The 16,146-nt window shown below is 35.0% G+C and overlaps 2 protein-coding genes across 2 annotated transcripts in view; both read right to left on the bottom strand.

Annotated features, from left to right (window-relative positions):
* Nucleotides 1-8,925, bottom strand: part of LOC149423283 (uncharacterized) — a 673,327-nt gene extending 664,402 nt beyond the window's left edge. The window contains exon 1 of the mRNA XM_089632637.1: nucleotides 8,748-8,925. The gene's annotated coding sequence lies outside the window, so the exon portion shown is untranslated. The remainder of the gene's footprint in view (nucleotides 1-8,747) is intronic.
* A 617-nt stretch (nucleotides 8,926-9,542) lies between these two features.
* Nucleotides 9,543-13,435, bottom strand: LOC149423289 (inner nuclear membrane protein Man1-like). The gene is made up of 2 exons (XM_089632939.1): nucleotides 13,290-13,435; nucleotides 9,543-13,213 (listed from the first exon to the last, which is right to left on the bottom strand). Exon 2 carries the CDS (start codon nucleotides 13,207-13,209, stop codon nucleotides 10,891-10,893), a length of 2,319 nt encoding a protein of 772 aa, XP_089489065.1. The 5' UTR covers nucleotides 13,210-13,213; nucleotides 13,290-13,435; the 3' UTR covers nucleotides 9,543-10,890.
* Nucleotides 13,436-16,146: the final 2,711 nt, after the last annotated feature.

Genomic DNA, 16,146 nt, shown 5'->3' on the forward strand with positions numbered 1-16,146 from the left:
ACGATAAATGCCTTTGAAGGATGAATGATTTTTACAATTAAAGAAAACGTGATCAATAATTAATAATATTGAATTTTAATAATTTCAATGCGTTGTTGAAGCGTGTATCGTTCCGTTTTTATTGATGGCGTAGTTTCTACTTCTCAAATGTCAAAAAATAACATCTTCAAAAGTAACATCTACCGATATAGCGGGCTATTCAAAATAACACATCTTATTGGAAAACCCTATAGTATAAAGTTAAGTCGTTTTTCTTGTCTGTCTGTTTGTGCACTTAGTTCTACTAAACTACGCAACAGATTTTAATACGATTTTTCACTATCGTTTAGATAATTTCATCCGGAAGGTTTACATAAATAATACACGTATATTATATTTGCAGAAAGTAGAGAAAAGTCAACGTTTTGTAATAAAGTCAAAAAAATATATTTTGGTGCGCTCACATTGCTAACGCTGGCTAAACCTTAGAAGATATAACAAAATAATGTACTACGGAATTGTATATCTTAAAAAGGCCTACAGAAAAATCCAGGGTGTTATATGTCTATCTCCTAAGGATAACCAACAGTAATCATTTTTATCTTTTAAATATATTATGTGTTATTTTGATCAATAAAATATCAAATCTTATACAATTAAATACGTTAGTTATATTGAGCATTTAATGTATATTAAAATTTCCCTTTGCAACATATAATTTAAACCAATATCTTAGAAGATATCGCAATTTGAAAAATAACTTGCAACAAAACTATTTGCCGCCTGTACAAAAGATACCCCCCTTTGTCGCGATAACAAGTATAACTCTCTGCGTTGGATTGTTTATTGACATTATTACTTGGTTTTCAAGGATGAAAAACATGTTATTCTTATTTTAGTGTTTTTTTAATATTGCGAATATTAGTTGTTTTGTTATCTGTCGTTTATTTTCCTGATCACAGTTTTGTATTTAAATGGTGTCTCGAAATGTAGTATTTTAATATAGGTCATAGTAGAAGGAATGTAAAGGGGACCAACTCTAGGGGACGCCCACGCCGAGAGTACCTGGAGGACCTGCTGGTGGACGTGCGCTGCTCATCATATGCAGAAGTCAAAAGAGCCGCACAAGACAGGGAAGAATGGAAGAGGAGATTAGATGAAATTGCTGCAAACCAATCCCAGGATTGAAACCAGAGAGAGAGAGAGAAGGAATGCAAAAAGAATGCGTTTGGTACGTCTCAGTGACGAAACGAAGAAGAAAGGGATATCCGGCTGTCAAATAGCAGAGAAAGTACTTCTTCGCGAAGAGATAGAACTAAAAATAAAGGTAACGAACAAGCTACCTTCAGCATACAATCAACAAATGAAGTGGAGAAATATTAATCGGGTCGTGACATCTGAAGGTCCGAAGCAGTATGGAAGATTTTATCATTCAACGTGCATTTAGAAAATGGACATTAATGACGTTGTTACTAATCCGCGGGATACAACACTAACAGCATTTTATAAGTTATGTGCTCAGGAAGATTTAGCAAAAATACAGCGTATGACAAAGTTAAAATCTATTATACGTGGAATCACAGTGTCAAAATATTCCAACAGAGAAAGCAAGTTACTCCAGTTGACGGCTTTCCTTGAGTTAAAAATCTAATACTCTTGGAAGGATCTATTTATGTTACTTCATGTTGTAAAATGCCCAACACTTTTGCACACATCAAAACTGTACAAAGAGTTACTTATAATACCTATCAAGCAGCATACAAAGTAATGAGTCTATTGAAAGATGACTCTCATTGGGACACTCAACACATTATCAGAAGCTGCTATCTGCAGTTCAGATAGGTTATTGCGATATTTGTTTGCCTTGTCAAGTGACCGACTCGCTATGGAATATATTTTTTTAAATATGAAGACATTTTGGAGCTAATATCAGATGACGTTCGATATGATCAAAACACCTTTGATGAAGCGTTATTTGAATTTAAAAAAGTAGTAAAATTACTTTCTGGCAAATCTATTAAGGATTTTGAACTGCCGGTGCCAACTAATATAACAAACTTGGATTTTACCAGTGCCGAATACACAAGAGAAACGTCCTATGATTAATCGAAACTGTCACAAATTGTAGTTCAAGATGAAAATCGACCAAAAAAAAGTACACTATGCGCCATTAACATCGATTGATGGGAACCAAGAAAAAATATTTTTCCTTGATGCTGCACGTGGTACGGGAAACACATTTTTATTCACAATAAAAGATATAAATTTGTTTTAGACCACCTGACGAAGGAAGGGTGCTTCCGAAACCGGTAGAGAACAATTAAAATTAAAGTGGTCTAAAACAAATTTATATCTTTTATTGTAAATTATGACGAGCCACAAAGTAAATGCTTATTACAAATACATTTTTAACACAGACATAGGAATTAATAGACGAGAAGATAATGGCGAGGGGTAAAATCAACTGTTGAAGAACGAAGGGAGTGAAGCTGACTGTGATTCGTCAATAAATCAATCTGACAGTAAATAGGCATCTCGCATTATAATATCACCATTTACTTCTTAAAAGTAAAATCTGCTTTTGAATGAATAGACATTTTTACATGGGAGCGCAAATTACTCGCCACGTTATGAACAAATTTGCGAAGTCAAAATTCGGCAAAAAAATTCGGTTCTATTTTCAGAGTCGAATATTTCGTTTAAGTATTTAGTTAAGACACTTTTATAAATGTTCATAATTTACTTCCCAGCAACCAACCAGCTTTGTGTTTCGCGTCCAGACGTTTCTCGATGTTATAGTAACAACTGATTCATATTATACGATGTGAATATGCTTAAAATAAAGTAAAATAATGCTTATATATGGAATGTAATACGACAATTGGGTTTATTCTCTTTTTCACATCTATTTTTACAAGTTTTCATAGTACAAGTCAACATTTTGCCGTGTTATTTCGTAAAATGAACCGATGATGCCTCGACCATAGTTCGCACAAGAATGATGACATCACGTTTTCAAATTTCACTTGAGGCCATACGCGAGCACAGCCGGCTCCAATGGAACCGGTATGGGGAGTGGGGATAATACGCTTTTAATCACTTAGGGCAGGTCTACTAATGTTCATATGTCTATGATTTTTAATCAATTTGCTCTTGGCCCAAGTCAGATCTACTGGTAAAATTGCATTAGCCATGCATCATCCGGCATTGTAACTAGTGTTTGTAGTGTTTCCAAACAGAGCAATACTGGAAAATTGATGCACGACTGCTCATTAATAGTTTGGGACGAAGCTACCATGTCGAACAAGACTTCCGTGGAAGCATTAAACAGAACAATGTGAAAAACTCACCTATGGGTAGGTGTACAATTTTGTTCTCAAGTGACCTTCGCCAAATCTTAAAGTTGTGACGAGAGGTACACGTGTTGATGAAATTAATGTTCTAATAAAAAGATCTTACCTTTGGCCATATGTAAATAAATTGGAACTTAAAACCAACACGAGAGTCTCATTTTCTACACATGAAAACAGGCTTTTTGCAGAATTGTTACTCAAAATTGGGCAGCAACCACAAGACACTGGCAGAATTAATCTCGACATTAAAAACCTTTGTATTTTGGTTAATGACCTTAAAGAATTGGTCGACAATGTTTATTCCGAAAATAATGACATAAGTTGTAAGACTATACATTGGTTCAAGGAGAGAGCAATTCTGTTACCTACTAACAAACAAGCAGAGAAGGTAAAGATTGATGCACCGACGCAAGCATGCTACTCTGTAGACACTGTGCGCTACATTGTAGGGGCTGTTCATTTTCTCACTGAATTTCTCAATTCCTTGCAGCCCTCTGGACATAAATTAGTGTTGAAAGTAAGGTGTCCTAATATTTTATTACGGAACCTCAATCCAACTAAATTGTGCGATGCTACACGTTTGCAGGTAAAATCTTTAGCAACATTTATAATATAGTGTACGAGTATAATACTGACCGGATGTGGACCGGATGTGAACCGGAGAAATTGTTTAAATTCCTCGGATTCTTTTGATACCGACGGATTTACCGTTTCAATTTAAACAATTGTAATTTTCAGTAAAACTGTATTTTTCAATGACCAATAACAAGTCACAGGGCTTAAACATTCAATGTTGCAGGTTTAGATTTGAGCGTTGAGTGTTTTTCACATGCACAACTATATGAAGCCCTTTCGCGTGTAACTTCTAAGCAAAATCTGTTTGTGCTGTCTAATGAAAGAATAGCTGTAAATAACGACATTCTGATGTACTCATACATGTGTCGCTTGGACTCTTATGATGCCACATTAGTACATTGCACCCGTGCGAAGACGGGCGAGTCGCAAATAAACAAATCATTTTTCAAATACAAAATTTTTTAAATTCAATTAGGAAAAATTTAAAAATGGCTCTCCTTGCGTTTTTTCGTAAACAATGACCTAACATTACTGATAACTAAAAAACACATATTTTATAAGACATTCATATGTATTATAAATAATACTGCCACCAAAATAACTAATTAAAAAAATAACAAAGTTTCTTTGGTTTCATAGATTATTCATTATTCTGTGGTTAACTTATATATTTGAATATTTCTAACTATGACGTTAAGGGAGTCACAATGATTTCTATCAGAGCTGTTCCGAAAAGCGAACAAATTAACTCTACGGGTAATAGCTGTTTGTTCCCAAAACCGAACAAATTAGCTTGAGGAGTTAACCAAATCGTATCCCGATGTTCATCTCCTCGATTAAGGAATTCATTATTCTCGGTGGTGACAAATGAACATTATTGGAAATCTCTTCGGACGGGCGAAAAAGCGGGAAATCTAATTCTGGTGCGACTTTGATGTATGTTCTGGATCGGTTTATATTATCTTTTCGGCTTCATGTCCAATAATTATTATCCATCAGGACTTTATTTACATCAATCAGTCAAAGTCGGCTCTCATTTCTCGTCGATGGGCGAATGGGTACTTCGTAATATGGATAGGAAAACATTTTAAATTAATCTCTATGTTGAAAGAGGTTAACTTACTTTCCTAATAAGTATATATTATAGTCGAGAACTTCTGCCTTTCAGAACTCAGAACGCGCCAATTGACGACCATTGACATTTTCAACATTAATTTTTCTGAGAAAAATTCTTCATTAAGCTTATCACTTTGTGATATGATTATTTATTTATTAAAAAGACAAAATAACTTTGTTTATATAACTTTTATTTATATACACCCTACACATGTTTCTTGAATGATGTTCACATCACCAGGATTAGATTTACATTCAAAGTAGTCGTAATCTAATCATACACCTGATGATGTGAACATTGTCCACGAAACATGTAGATGGTGTATATAAATAAACGTGATGTAAACAATGTTATTTGTATTTTTAATAAATTTTCAACATTATTTACAGAAAGTTTATCGATAAAAAAGTTTATCCGCTCCGTGACCTTTTTATATTTTCATCTTTTTTGCTTTATTTCTTATCAACCTTTTCAAACTCTCTAATCACAACACAACAAAACACAGTAATGTCACCTCTGGCAAGTTTACTGATATTTTCGTCTTTAGTATTGTTTTAATTCTTCAATATATACATGTTATGTACTTACCTCAACTATTTGTTATTGCTATATACTACTCATTTATAAAGTTATACTTTTTTACCATTTCTCATTTACAATCTTTATAAAAAAATATAATAAATTAAAAATATTTTTTAAATTGCATTATGTTCAATGCATTGAATCTTCCAACTACTGAATGCCAAACACTATCGGTATTAGCTTTAAAATAATAATACAAATTCCTCGTGCGGCAACCTCAACATTGCAATCTCGTCACAATTGAACGCTGAACGCTCCGGGAATTTAAATCGTGTGTTCTTTGTGACTCAAACAGTCCGGGGTCCAGAGGTTCCGACTAACGAGGGACACAGGTAGGTACTGTACATAGAATAAGTCGACTTGTATACCAACTTGGTCACTGTACTCTTTTTTTACTAACTGGGCGGAGGCATTACTCAAAGGATTCGAGAAAACACTTAATGAGTATAGGCACGCCGGGAACACAATGCTATCAGAAAACTGTCTGTAGATTTGCAGATGTATCAAAACTTATAAGACTCTAAATGAAAAATTATTTTTTGTTATATTATTAAATATTTGAATTTTTTCCAATCGATAGGTGTACATTTTTTACATGTTGTATAAATTGTTATAAAGGTATTAATTTTCCTTTCCTCGCCAAAAAAGGACACGCTTTTGGTGAGGGAATTCTAGCTTATATAAAAAGATGTAAGTGGGTAAAAATAAGTATTAAAAATAAATAATAACAAATTTGGAAATTAATCTGATATTCATGAATATTTTAGATTTAAAGGGAGGTTGTTAAAATAAGTTAACCCTAGATAGAGGTGGATCTTTTGAATAGTGCTTGGTACTAAGTTTTGGAATTTGATGATATTTTAACATCTTTCTAAATGAGGCAATTCATCCTAAAAAGAGTGCTTTGTGCCGTTAAAGTTAAGATAGATGGTCATAATTTTAAGAATAATCTATAATGGGACAAGACATATCAAATATTGAAGTCATTTAAGTCTATGGACTTATACAGAACTGAAAAAAACGCGAGAATTGTTGAGAGACAACAAATACGAAATTCTAATGGTGGGTGATTTAATTAGCAAACGATATATGCCTTTGAAGGAATAATGATTTTTACAATTGAAAAAGACAACGTCAAGAGATTCCTTCTCCACATCGCACTGACAAAATGAAATATATAGAACTCGGATTTTATACAAATGATTATAATATATTTCTGTAATTTTTAACTGTTTTTTTTAATAAATTTGCAGTATTAAATATTTTTATGCCTATTGTAGGTACATTGAACTGAATACTGTTAAAATTATATTTAAAATATTATCATGTATTCCCCCAAGCTAATAATACCGTTTTATAGATGAACGATTGCGTTGTACACTCCAAGGTTTTCTAGTATTTAAAAAAATAACTCACACCTTTTCAAAAAAATAATCGTTTGGACATCTTCTAAAACTAACTTTTACATTCAGAATGGTGGTATTTCACCACAGCGATACTGAGAGTATCTACCACTCTCGTAATTGGACGGAGATATTCATATGTACCACTTCAGCCTCGTTCAAAAATCACTTTAATCATAGATAAAAAGAACACATTTATTCAATGACTAACTTTTGATCGCCGACGCTAAATTTTCGCCTTGCGCCAGCTGATTCTATTTTCGTAATAACTTACTTGGTTATTGCAAAATTATGATTTTGTAAATTACACCGTCTACCAGATAATTAATTTGTATATTTTATAATCTATAATCTAACATAAATAGTTTTCCCAGATAGCTAGTTATATTCAGAGTAATGATTTTTTTATTGTATCCATAGATATACGCTGGCGAACAAGAGGAATCAACAGAATTCCTTTGTCCGCACAACTTCTAAACGTGATCCTGTCACGGTGTCCTTCATGCTCCGAAAAATAATCTCTAGCTTATACCATAATTTAATTTTCCTCTGTCTTTACGGCAGCGGCGATGGAGAGATATTCAAATTTAATGCAGGACCTCCTCTCGTTACAAATCCCAAATTAATTCCGTCGCTACCTTCAAACTTCCCTACCCTGAACGCTGGCGAGCCTTTATTTTAAAAATCTTTCATCCAGCACTGAAATTTTAAACTAATAAAATAAAATAATTTTTTTTTAATTTATTCGTGACTGGGTTTATGACCAATGTTTCGGAGAATGACTACATCGAATGCAATATACAAAACAGAATACATACTGAAATATGATCATCGGAAAATGTGCAAAAACCCCTCAACGTGTAACTGTTTTACAAAATAATATTCGGCGTATCTTATTTGACGTAACTTAGTGAATTGTTGCTGAAAATTGTATCTAGTCAAGTAGCTTTTGTGTATTTTGTAGAATTTTGGGGAAAGATTTATATATTTTTAATAAGTAAATAAACTTTCTAACCATGTATGTATGTGGGAGAAGTGATGTATTATCTGCGCTAGAAAGGAAGGTGTGGCGAAATGATGTTACCTGTTTATTGTGAAAGTTAAATCACTTACTAAATCGGAATAAAAATATATTTCTCCGCTAAGTTTTAATCTTTTCAATTCAAAGTTTTAAGGAGACACCGTAAGGTGTTTACGCTTAAATAAAAATTGTATTCAACCAAGGGCAGGTGTGTAATTGTGTATGGAAAAAACTACCTAATACAAACATTGACTACTATAAATTACCATAACTATTCATTTATTCGATCTCCCAACGTTTCGTGGAAAGTCAAACGTATTACAAAGTTTAAAAAAATAATACTATGTGCTCTTACGCTTATTATTTCTATAAACTTTTATTTAATATATTGACTTCTAATTTTGTCCTTTGGTCCTACTTATAGTTCAAAGGGTTCGTTTTTCTATTCTAACATTAAAATTAGGTATAATTCATTAAATTTGGAATAATGAGTTTTCGCCGGAGCCAGAAATCAACCGCAGATCAATTTATTGAAATATAATCATTCATTGAAGAATTTTAATCAATGAATATTATGAATATTGTACTTTTACTTAATTTATTCGTATTCAAATTCGGCGTGTCCCAACTTATTTTTATAATTTGGAGGGTAGCTACCGAAGTTTCGGTTGAGCGATCAACTTGTGTCTTTAAAAAAAAACATGAAAACAACTCACCTATCATATTGTAGAATCTGCTAAAATCTCTGGAATATTGGCGAGAAAGCGGAAAAAACGGACGGCGGTAAAGGCGTTTTTTTTCAGTATTAAATCACCAAGGAACTGGTCACGCGGCGCTGAAATAGGGATAAGGGATGTTTTCAACCCAAATTTCCTTCGTAGACTAACCGGGAAAACCGCGTCCCGGAACTGCTACACGTAATATCCTGTAGAATATTCCTATTTTCCCGCTTGCAACGCTCCCAAGCGGCAGGAACGGAAATATTTTAAAGAGACATCTGTGTATAAAACGACAAACTTTTATCAACAGTTTAGTGAAGAAACTAACCATTAGATTTTACAGTGATCAATAGATGTCACTAGTACCACCGATGGACCGATGTGAGTACAAAATAACAAAATAGAAATGATCTCATTCTATTACACCACACGCAATAACAAGAAATGGCATAGGTTTCTGAAAAAACTGGAATGAATTATTTTTATATTAAAAACCAAACGAATGACACGTATTATGCAATAAATTATTCAAAAAATTCCACACAATAATGCTGATCCCACAATAATTCTCAATTCTAAAAGTACCTCATAGTAAAATAATTCCATCATTATTGCAATGATATAAAAAAATGGGGAACTTAACTTATAGGATGCAAGTAGCTGCCATAAAATTAGGAAATGCTCAAGGAAAAAATTAAAGTAATATTAATATTTTATTGGGTAAAAATCATTACATAAAACAGTATGAGAAAGACAACAAATTTGTGTTACGAAATCATCATTATCACTTATTAGTAACCAGAAAAATAGAATAACTAGTTATCAATTAGTTTAGCAAAACTTAAATACCATAATCAATTTAATTGATGTGTGCGATGATGATATTACATCAAAGAATAAATAATACACTTTTGCATCACAAAAATCTCAAGCAACCAACATTATTTACCAAACAAAATTAATAATTTTCAAATGAAACATAATTATTTTAGTCACTTCCAATAGCAAAATCAACTATAATTTAATATTAACCATTGTTACTTAAAATAAATAATTAAGGCGATTATTGTACTATTAACTATTTGATCAACGCAACGTGAAGTTTTACTAGACAGAATACAGACAAAAAATAAATAAAACTAGTCCTTGCCCGCACAGAATATTGTAAAGCCGTTTAAAGGTACATTTTGTAATATTATTATTGCTCGATGTATATTTACAGCTTTTGTAATAAAATCTATGCAAGCAGCTTATAATTGCATAGAATCCTACAAAACATTCTCAATATTGCATTGAAAATGATTTGATATAAGCAGGTACCTATCTTCAATAATTATTTTCAATTCATTTTTCTATGTGCAAGTTTAAAAAAAAACATTTCACAAAATAATACAATATTCTGAACAAGGGCCAACTTTCTTATGCAATGTTATAATTATGTCAATAAATCTTCATAAATATGTAATATAATATTTTATCAACATTATTCACACAAAGGTCAGAAACAATAACTTGTTCAGACATGGCTGACTGAATAAACAAGTCGTGTGTGACTCATTTCAGTATGGAAATTCAACTAGTCTTTGAAATAAAAATGTCCAGTGTGATATGTAATTTGTCAGTCAAATAAGATTAAAAACAAAACATTCGGCTGTGAGATGAAACTCCATGTCATTATTAGTAGACAGATCATTTATACAGAAAAAAACATTGAAATAATTGTCAATGGGACAGTGATATTTAATAACTCTGAATGCTCCTTAGATTTCCACATCATAAAAGTATAATGTAATATGTTTGAACACAGTTCATGCTCTAAAACTTTACAGGCATTCGGAAACAACATTGACGCACTTGGAGTGAATTAACACAAACTGCGCTGTGCATTATTATTATTAAGAAGTGTTTCACAAAGGATTGGGTAATGATGGCAACATTTGCAGATCCAAAATATAAAAAAATTTAAAATCCTTCACGGGTACGAAATAGTTCAAGTTATCCTAATTTTGTAAGACATTATAAGTTAACACTATATAAAAATGAAAAATTTAACAATTAAACTTCACTTCTATATCTGGGCACAGTTCCTAAATACGCATATCCACCAAGGTGTCATAAAGCTAACGTTTATTAGGGAGTGCTACTGGCTGGAGGATTTGAGGTAGGGCCCGGTGGCCGGAGAGGAGGGGAAGTGATCCATGTAGCGCTCCAGGCGCAGGTACTTGACAGTGATGAGGTTGCCTTCGTACCACCAACCGTGCAGGCTCTGGTACACGATGCCTGCGTCCGCAGGAGAGGCGCACTTGACGTATACGCAGCAGGACACCTTGTCTATCTCCATGTGCAGGATCTTGCATTGCGGCCCGCACTTCTCTAGGATGGCGTCCTGGATGATGGCCTTCAGGTTGGGGTTCTTGTCGTTCTTGTCCACCATGTGGCGGATCTTCAGGCACGGGGTGGGTGAGATGGTCAGGTTGTTGACGGAGCCCTCCTGGGTCTCGAAGGCCTGACCCTGCCAGGAGCGAGCACCGGGCCCCCGCGTGGCGCGAGGAGAACCTTGCGGAGACACCCAGCGTAGAGCTCGGTACTCCTCCCCGGCCACACTCTCCACTTCGAACCTTACCCTGCTCTCGTTCTTCTCCAGGAACTTGATGGCTGCTTCCCAGATGTCTGTCAACTTCTCCCTGTTCTGCGGGGCGATGAGCATATCCCTGACGTGGCTGACCGGCATGGACTGTCCGGCGGGGTCGGCTCCTTCTTCCGCATTCTCCTGCGAAAGCACGTCTATGATCTGTGCTACCATGGAGTAGATCTGGTCCTTGCGCCTTTTGGTGTAGTCCACATAGGTCTTGATGCCCTTGTGGATGAGAAAGGCAATGGTACCCACTCCGCCGATGACCAGCACCAAGACACTCAGGTAGTACATGATGCGAGTGACGGAGCACCTCCAGGGAATGGTCGCGTTCAGCATCGCCAAAGCGGCTTGCCCCTTGTTACGTTTAGGAAGTACATACTCCATGCTGGTCAGGGCTGTGGACTTGTCTTGTTGGTAGGCATCTATTGCCAGAATACATATCCCCCATTTGGGATTGTTCAGTATGAGAACATGCAAGTTACGCAAGTCTTCCAGAATTTGAACCTCGTTTGCGTTCTTTTCAACAAAGTGAACGATGTTGTTATCCGTCATGTAGATGGGATCCTCTGTCTGCCCGCAGCCGACCGCCACAGCTCGGGCGTGCAAGGCTGGATAAATTATTTTCAATAGGTCAGTCGCTTTTGAAACGTCTTCTTTTTTAATGCAGTTTTCCGAAGGCCGCATTCCTGCAATGCTTTGACAGATGGGTATTACAGTATTCTTATCTTCTATGTGTAGGGCTACGTCACCCTTCATACCTAAATATAAAAAAGAAACACATAGAAAAAAAACCAAACCGACACCGACGATTGCGAAGGACACGAGATTATTTTTCAGAACGTTCTTTTCTCCCGCAGTCTTGAAATCCGGAGCGTAGTCGCGCTTCTTGTAAGCCGTTTTATAGAAAGATTTGGGGGCATAATTGCTGCTACCGTTTAAATTGTCCGAGTCCTTGTGCAGGTTGCCGGTATCTGTTTTGAGGGCGGAGAGCCTTCTGGTGAAACTGCTCAAATAAGGGCTGTCCACTACCTCCTCAGGCACTGCGGCCGGCTTGTAGCTGGAGTAGCTGTAACTGGTGCTGAGGGAGGGCCGGTCGCCTCCGCCGCTGGGAGCAGACAGGCCGAGTCGGGAGCGAATGCTGTTCAAGTCAGATGACGATGTGTAGGAGTAGGACGGCACCGGGTGGGCGGCCAGTTCACTAGTGAGGGAAGTTGAAGGGTGCGAGCTGGAGATGTAATCGCTGCGGCCCGATAAGCCCTTGTACGTCAGAGAGCTCGCCAATGGACTCTTGTACGTGGTGGTGGAAGTAGATTTGACATCTACGTCACTGTCCGAGCCGGTCTCGTAGTCTTCATGCTCCACAATGGGATGTGTTTTGTACGTCCTGGTGACGCGCCTGGTGGTGATGGTCTTAGTTTCCTCCTGAGTTTTAATGGGTTCCGTGTCAGATTCCGAATCCTTGTCATCGAGTTTGGCGGGAGAGTCCGACTTCTTCGGGGTGGACTTGCGCAATTTGCTCGTAACGGGAGGTAATTTGCTGGTTACGGGTGGTAACATGGCCCCGCCGACGGTCGTTCGCCTACTTTTACTTTTATCTTTGCTGACTTTGCTAACGTCCATGTCAGAATCTTCGCCACTTGAATATTTAGCGAGGGAACGGCGGCTGTCCGCACTTTTGCCCTCGCCTTTACTCTCCATTACTAATTTAAGCTTCTTTGCCATGAGATTTCTGGTAGAAGCCGTGATGGGCATAACGGGCAGCCCATATTCCGCCAGTTTGGTCCGCAACTCTGCGGCTGTCATACTATCCACGAGATCAGCCATTGTGCTGAAAATAAAATAACGAATTATTTCAAGCACGTTCAAGCGTTAGCAACACGTTAAATACACGGTAACCAACTCACGTTTAGATCACTTTCTATCACTTATAAACAATGCAAAAATCTGAAGAAATCAACTGCAATATTCGAAACATAAAACTAAACAAAAATAAATCTGGCGGCAGTAGCACAACGCCGGAAAAACGTTAAAAATTTCTACAGCTATAGATAATTTGAAGTTGACTGCAAGCGACAAGCTGGAATCTTGGCGGCGCTAAACTCTCACCGCTACCGCTCACCGGTAAGTACTTTATTATTTTTATAAAAAAAAGTAACTAATGATGGCACTCATCCGCGAAAGGAAAACTTTTTTGAAATATCATCTTATTCTAATTTTGAAATATCATTGATTTAATGATTCCGTAAATTTATTTCGTTTATATTTTTTATTTTAATTAGTCTGGTTACGTGTTTTTATTTTATTTATAATCTTCCACGAGTTGTGTTTGGAGATGAATGAAAAGAATTCATTTATTTTCACAATTTTTTAACCAAAAAGCTGCCCGTATAAATTCACTCTTATCAACTGTCACACTCCAAGCTTTGTCAGTTCTTTTAACTTGTCGATTATTGAAATTATCTTTATAGCTTTCCGTTTGCCCTTGAAAGCTTTGTCCATTACACAAATTCTAGTAACCTATATCCAGAGATGTGCAAAATGGGTACCCAAAACCATTTGAAATGCAAAATGGAAATGGGTCAAAACTTTTCCATTTGAAAATGCAAAATGCAAAATGGTTTTTAGAAAAGCATTTCAAATGCAAAATGCAAAATACCCATTTTCAAAATGCATTGAAAATGCAAAATGGTTTCTCAGGTCAAACAATTAAAATAATTATAGAATTTTTAAACAATTTTGTCATTTAATAATGGACATCAATGTAGAACAAACATTATACATGATGGTAAATTCAAAAACACCACTACAGATTATGAAACCAGAAAAAATTTGTGCGGGACTAATGTTGCCAACGTAAAAACATAGAAACTGCTATCTAACATTTAATATTACAGCGTCATGGCCCCATGTTCACTATTTTTTGTAATGGTATCACTCAATTGACAGGGGTCCTACCAGGGAGCAACTTGACAAATGTAAATTATCTCTCATAGCGAGGTTGAGGACCGACTGATATTTGGGGCTTATGAAAAAAAGATGAGTGGAGATAGTAGGTAGGAAGAATGTTGCAAATAAGCATTTAAAATGGAAAAATCATTGAGAAAAGCATTTAAAATGCAAAATGCAAAATGGTTTTTAGAAAAGCATTTAAAATGCAAAATGCAAAATGGATTTTAGAAAAGCATTTAAAATGCAAAATGGAAAATACCCATTTTGCATTTTGAATTTTGCATTTTCATTTAAAATGGATTTAATTGAAATAAAGCACATCTCTGCCTATATCTAAAGCACGTACATATCTAAATTCTGGAGTGTACGTTATAATGTATTTTTGACATAAATAATAAACATTTACAGTATACGTATACCAAACAGGCCCGCCATCAATCGCTTATACAAATCCACAAAGAGATTTTATTATATTATTATTATAAATACGCACATCTCGCGTTACTTCCATGGGTCTCTGCAACAATTCTCCAACATTTTATGTAAGCATAAAATATTATACTTTACAATTACTATATTGTACTGCTTTTGATTTGACACTACATTTTAACGAATTAAAAAAAGTATTATTAATTTTTTCACTTGGAATATTGTTGATCGTGGAGAAACAGGTAACGGCAAATTGATAAATAATATAATTGGTCACTTTTCTTGTTTTAGTCTTAGTCTTGTGTACGAACAAACATTTTTATTCCCTGTTTTTTTTTTCTCCAATTCTTAGTCAAGATCGAGAAATAATTCTACGATATCTTCTTTATTGAGATTGTGCCTTGAATATGCTAACGTTTTTTTATCGGATTCATCAATCTTTATCTAAACACACGCAGCAATTCACATACTCCAACGACGATATCATAAATAAACCACTCACGATGATATGGTCTGGGTGAAGTTAATCTACGATACGCAGTGTTTGTAAAATGACAAGTATTTATTGTACTGATATATTATTTCTATATGATGTTTGTAAAATTTTGACATGTATTATGTTTGTTAAATGACAAGTATTTATTGTAATGATATGATATTTCTATAAGACGTTTTGTAATTTTTCGACATGTATTATGTTTGTAAAAGCCTTATGGTCGTTAAATGATAATAATAAATAAATAAATAAAAGGAAAAAACTAATTAAATAGATTTTAATTGAATAAACACAAAATTACAATATCCTTCTAAACAAACAAAAAACACTTTTAGAACCACATTAATTACACATAAATGACACTCGACAGCGTGAACTACTGAGCTGGGCAGTGATGGTATACCCAACATTTTTATGTTCCGTATCCTGTAATACGTTTCAAATAAAAAATTCCCCAAATCTTTGAATTTTTCGAAATTTTCACAGAATGTAAATTTCCCAAGAATATTTTAAATTTGTCCTCATTTCTTCAACGTATCAAAATTTCCCTCGATTTTTTGCGGTTTTTCCCTTTTCTCTAAAAAATATTTTCTCCCCTACATCTAAGGAAATTTCCTTAGCATGACATCAGCTGGGAATTATGGTCTACATCAGGGGTCACCAATTACTTTCATTAGGGGTCCGTTTTTTTTAAATACATGGCCGTCGCGGTCCGGAAAGGAAAAAGCAACAACTCGCCCCCCGCCCCCCGCTTTTCAATTGAAATAATAAAGTGTACGATTTAAATATGTGTACATACAATATTAATGAAACAATAAAACGATTAGATTCCGGAACATTATTTTATTAAATAATAAATTCTGGCAAAAACTGTCTATTTTCGGTTA

This window comes from Hesperophylax consimilis, chromosome 6 (genome assembly GCF_061612785.1).
Source record: "Hesperophylax consimilis isolate HC1 chromosome 6, BYU_Hcon_1.0, whole genome shotgun sequence".
Taxonomy (NCBI): domain Eukaryota; kingdom Metazoa; phylum Arthropoda; class Insecta; order Trichoptera; family Limnephilidae; genus Hesperophylax; species Hesperophylax consimilis.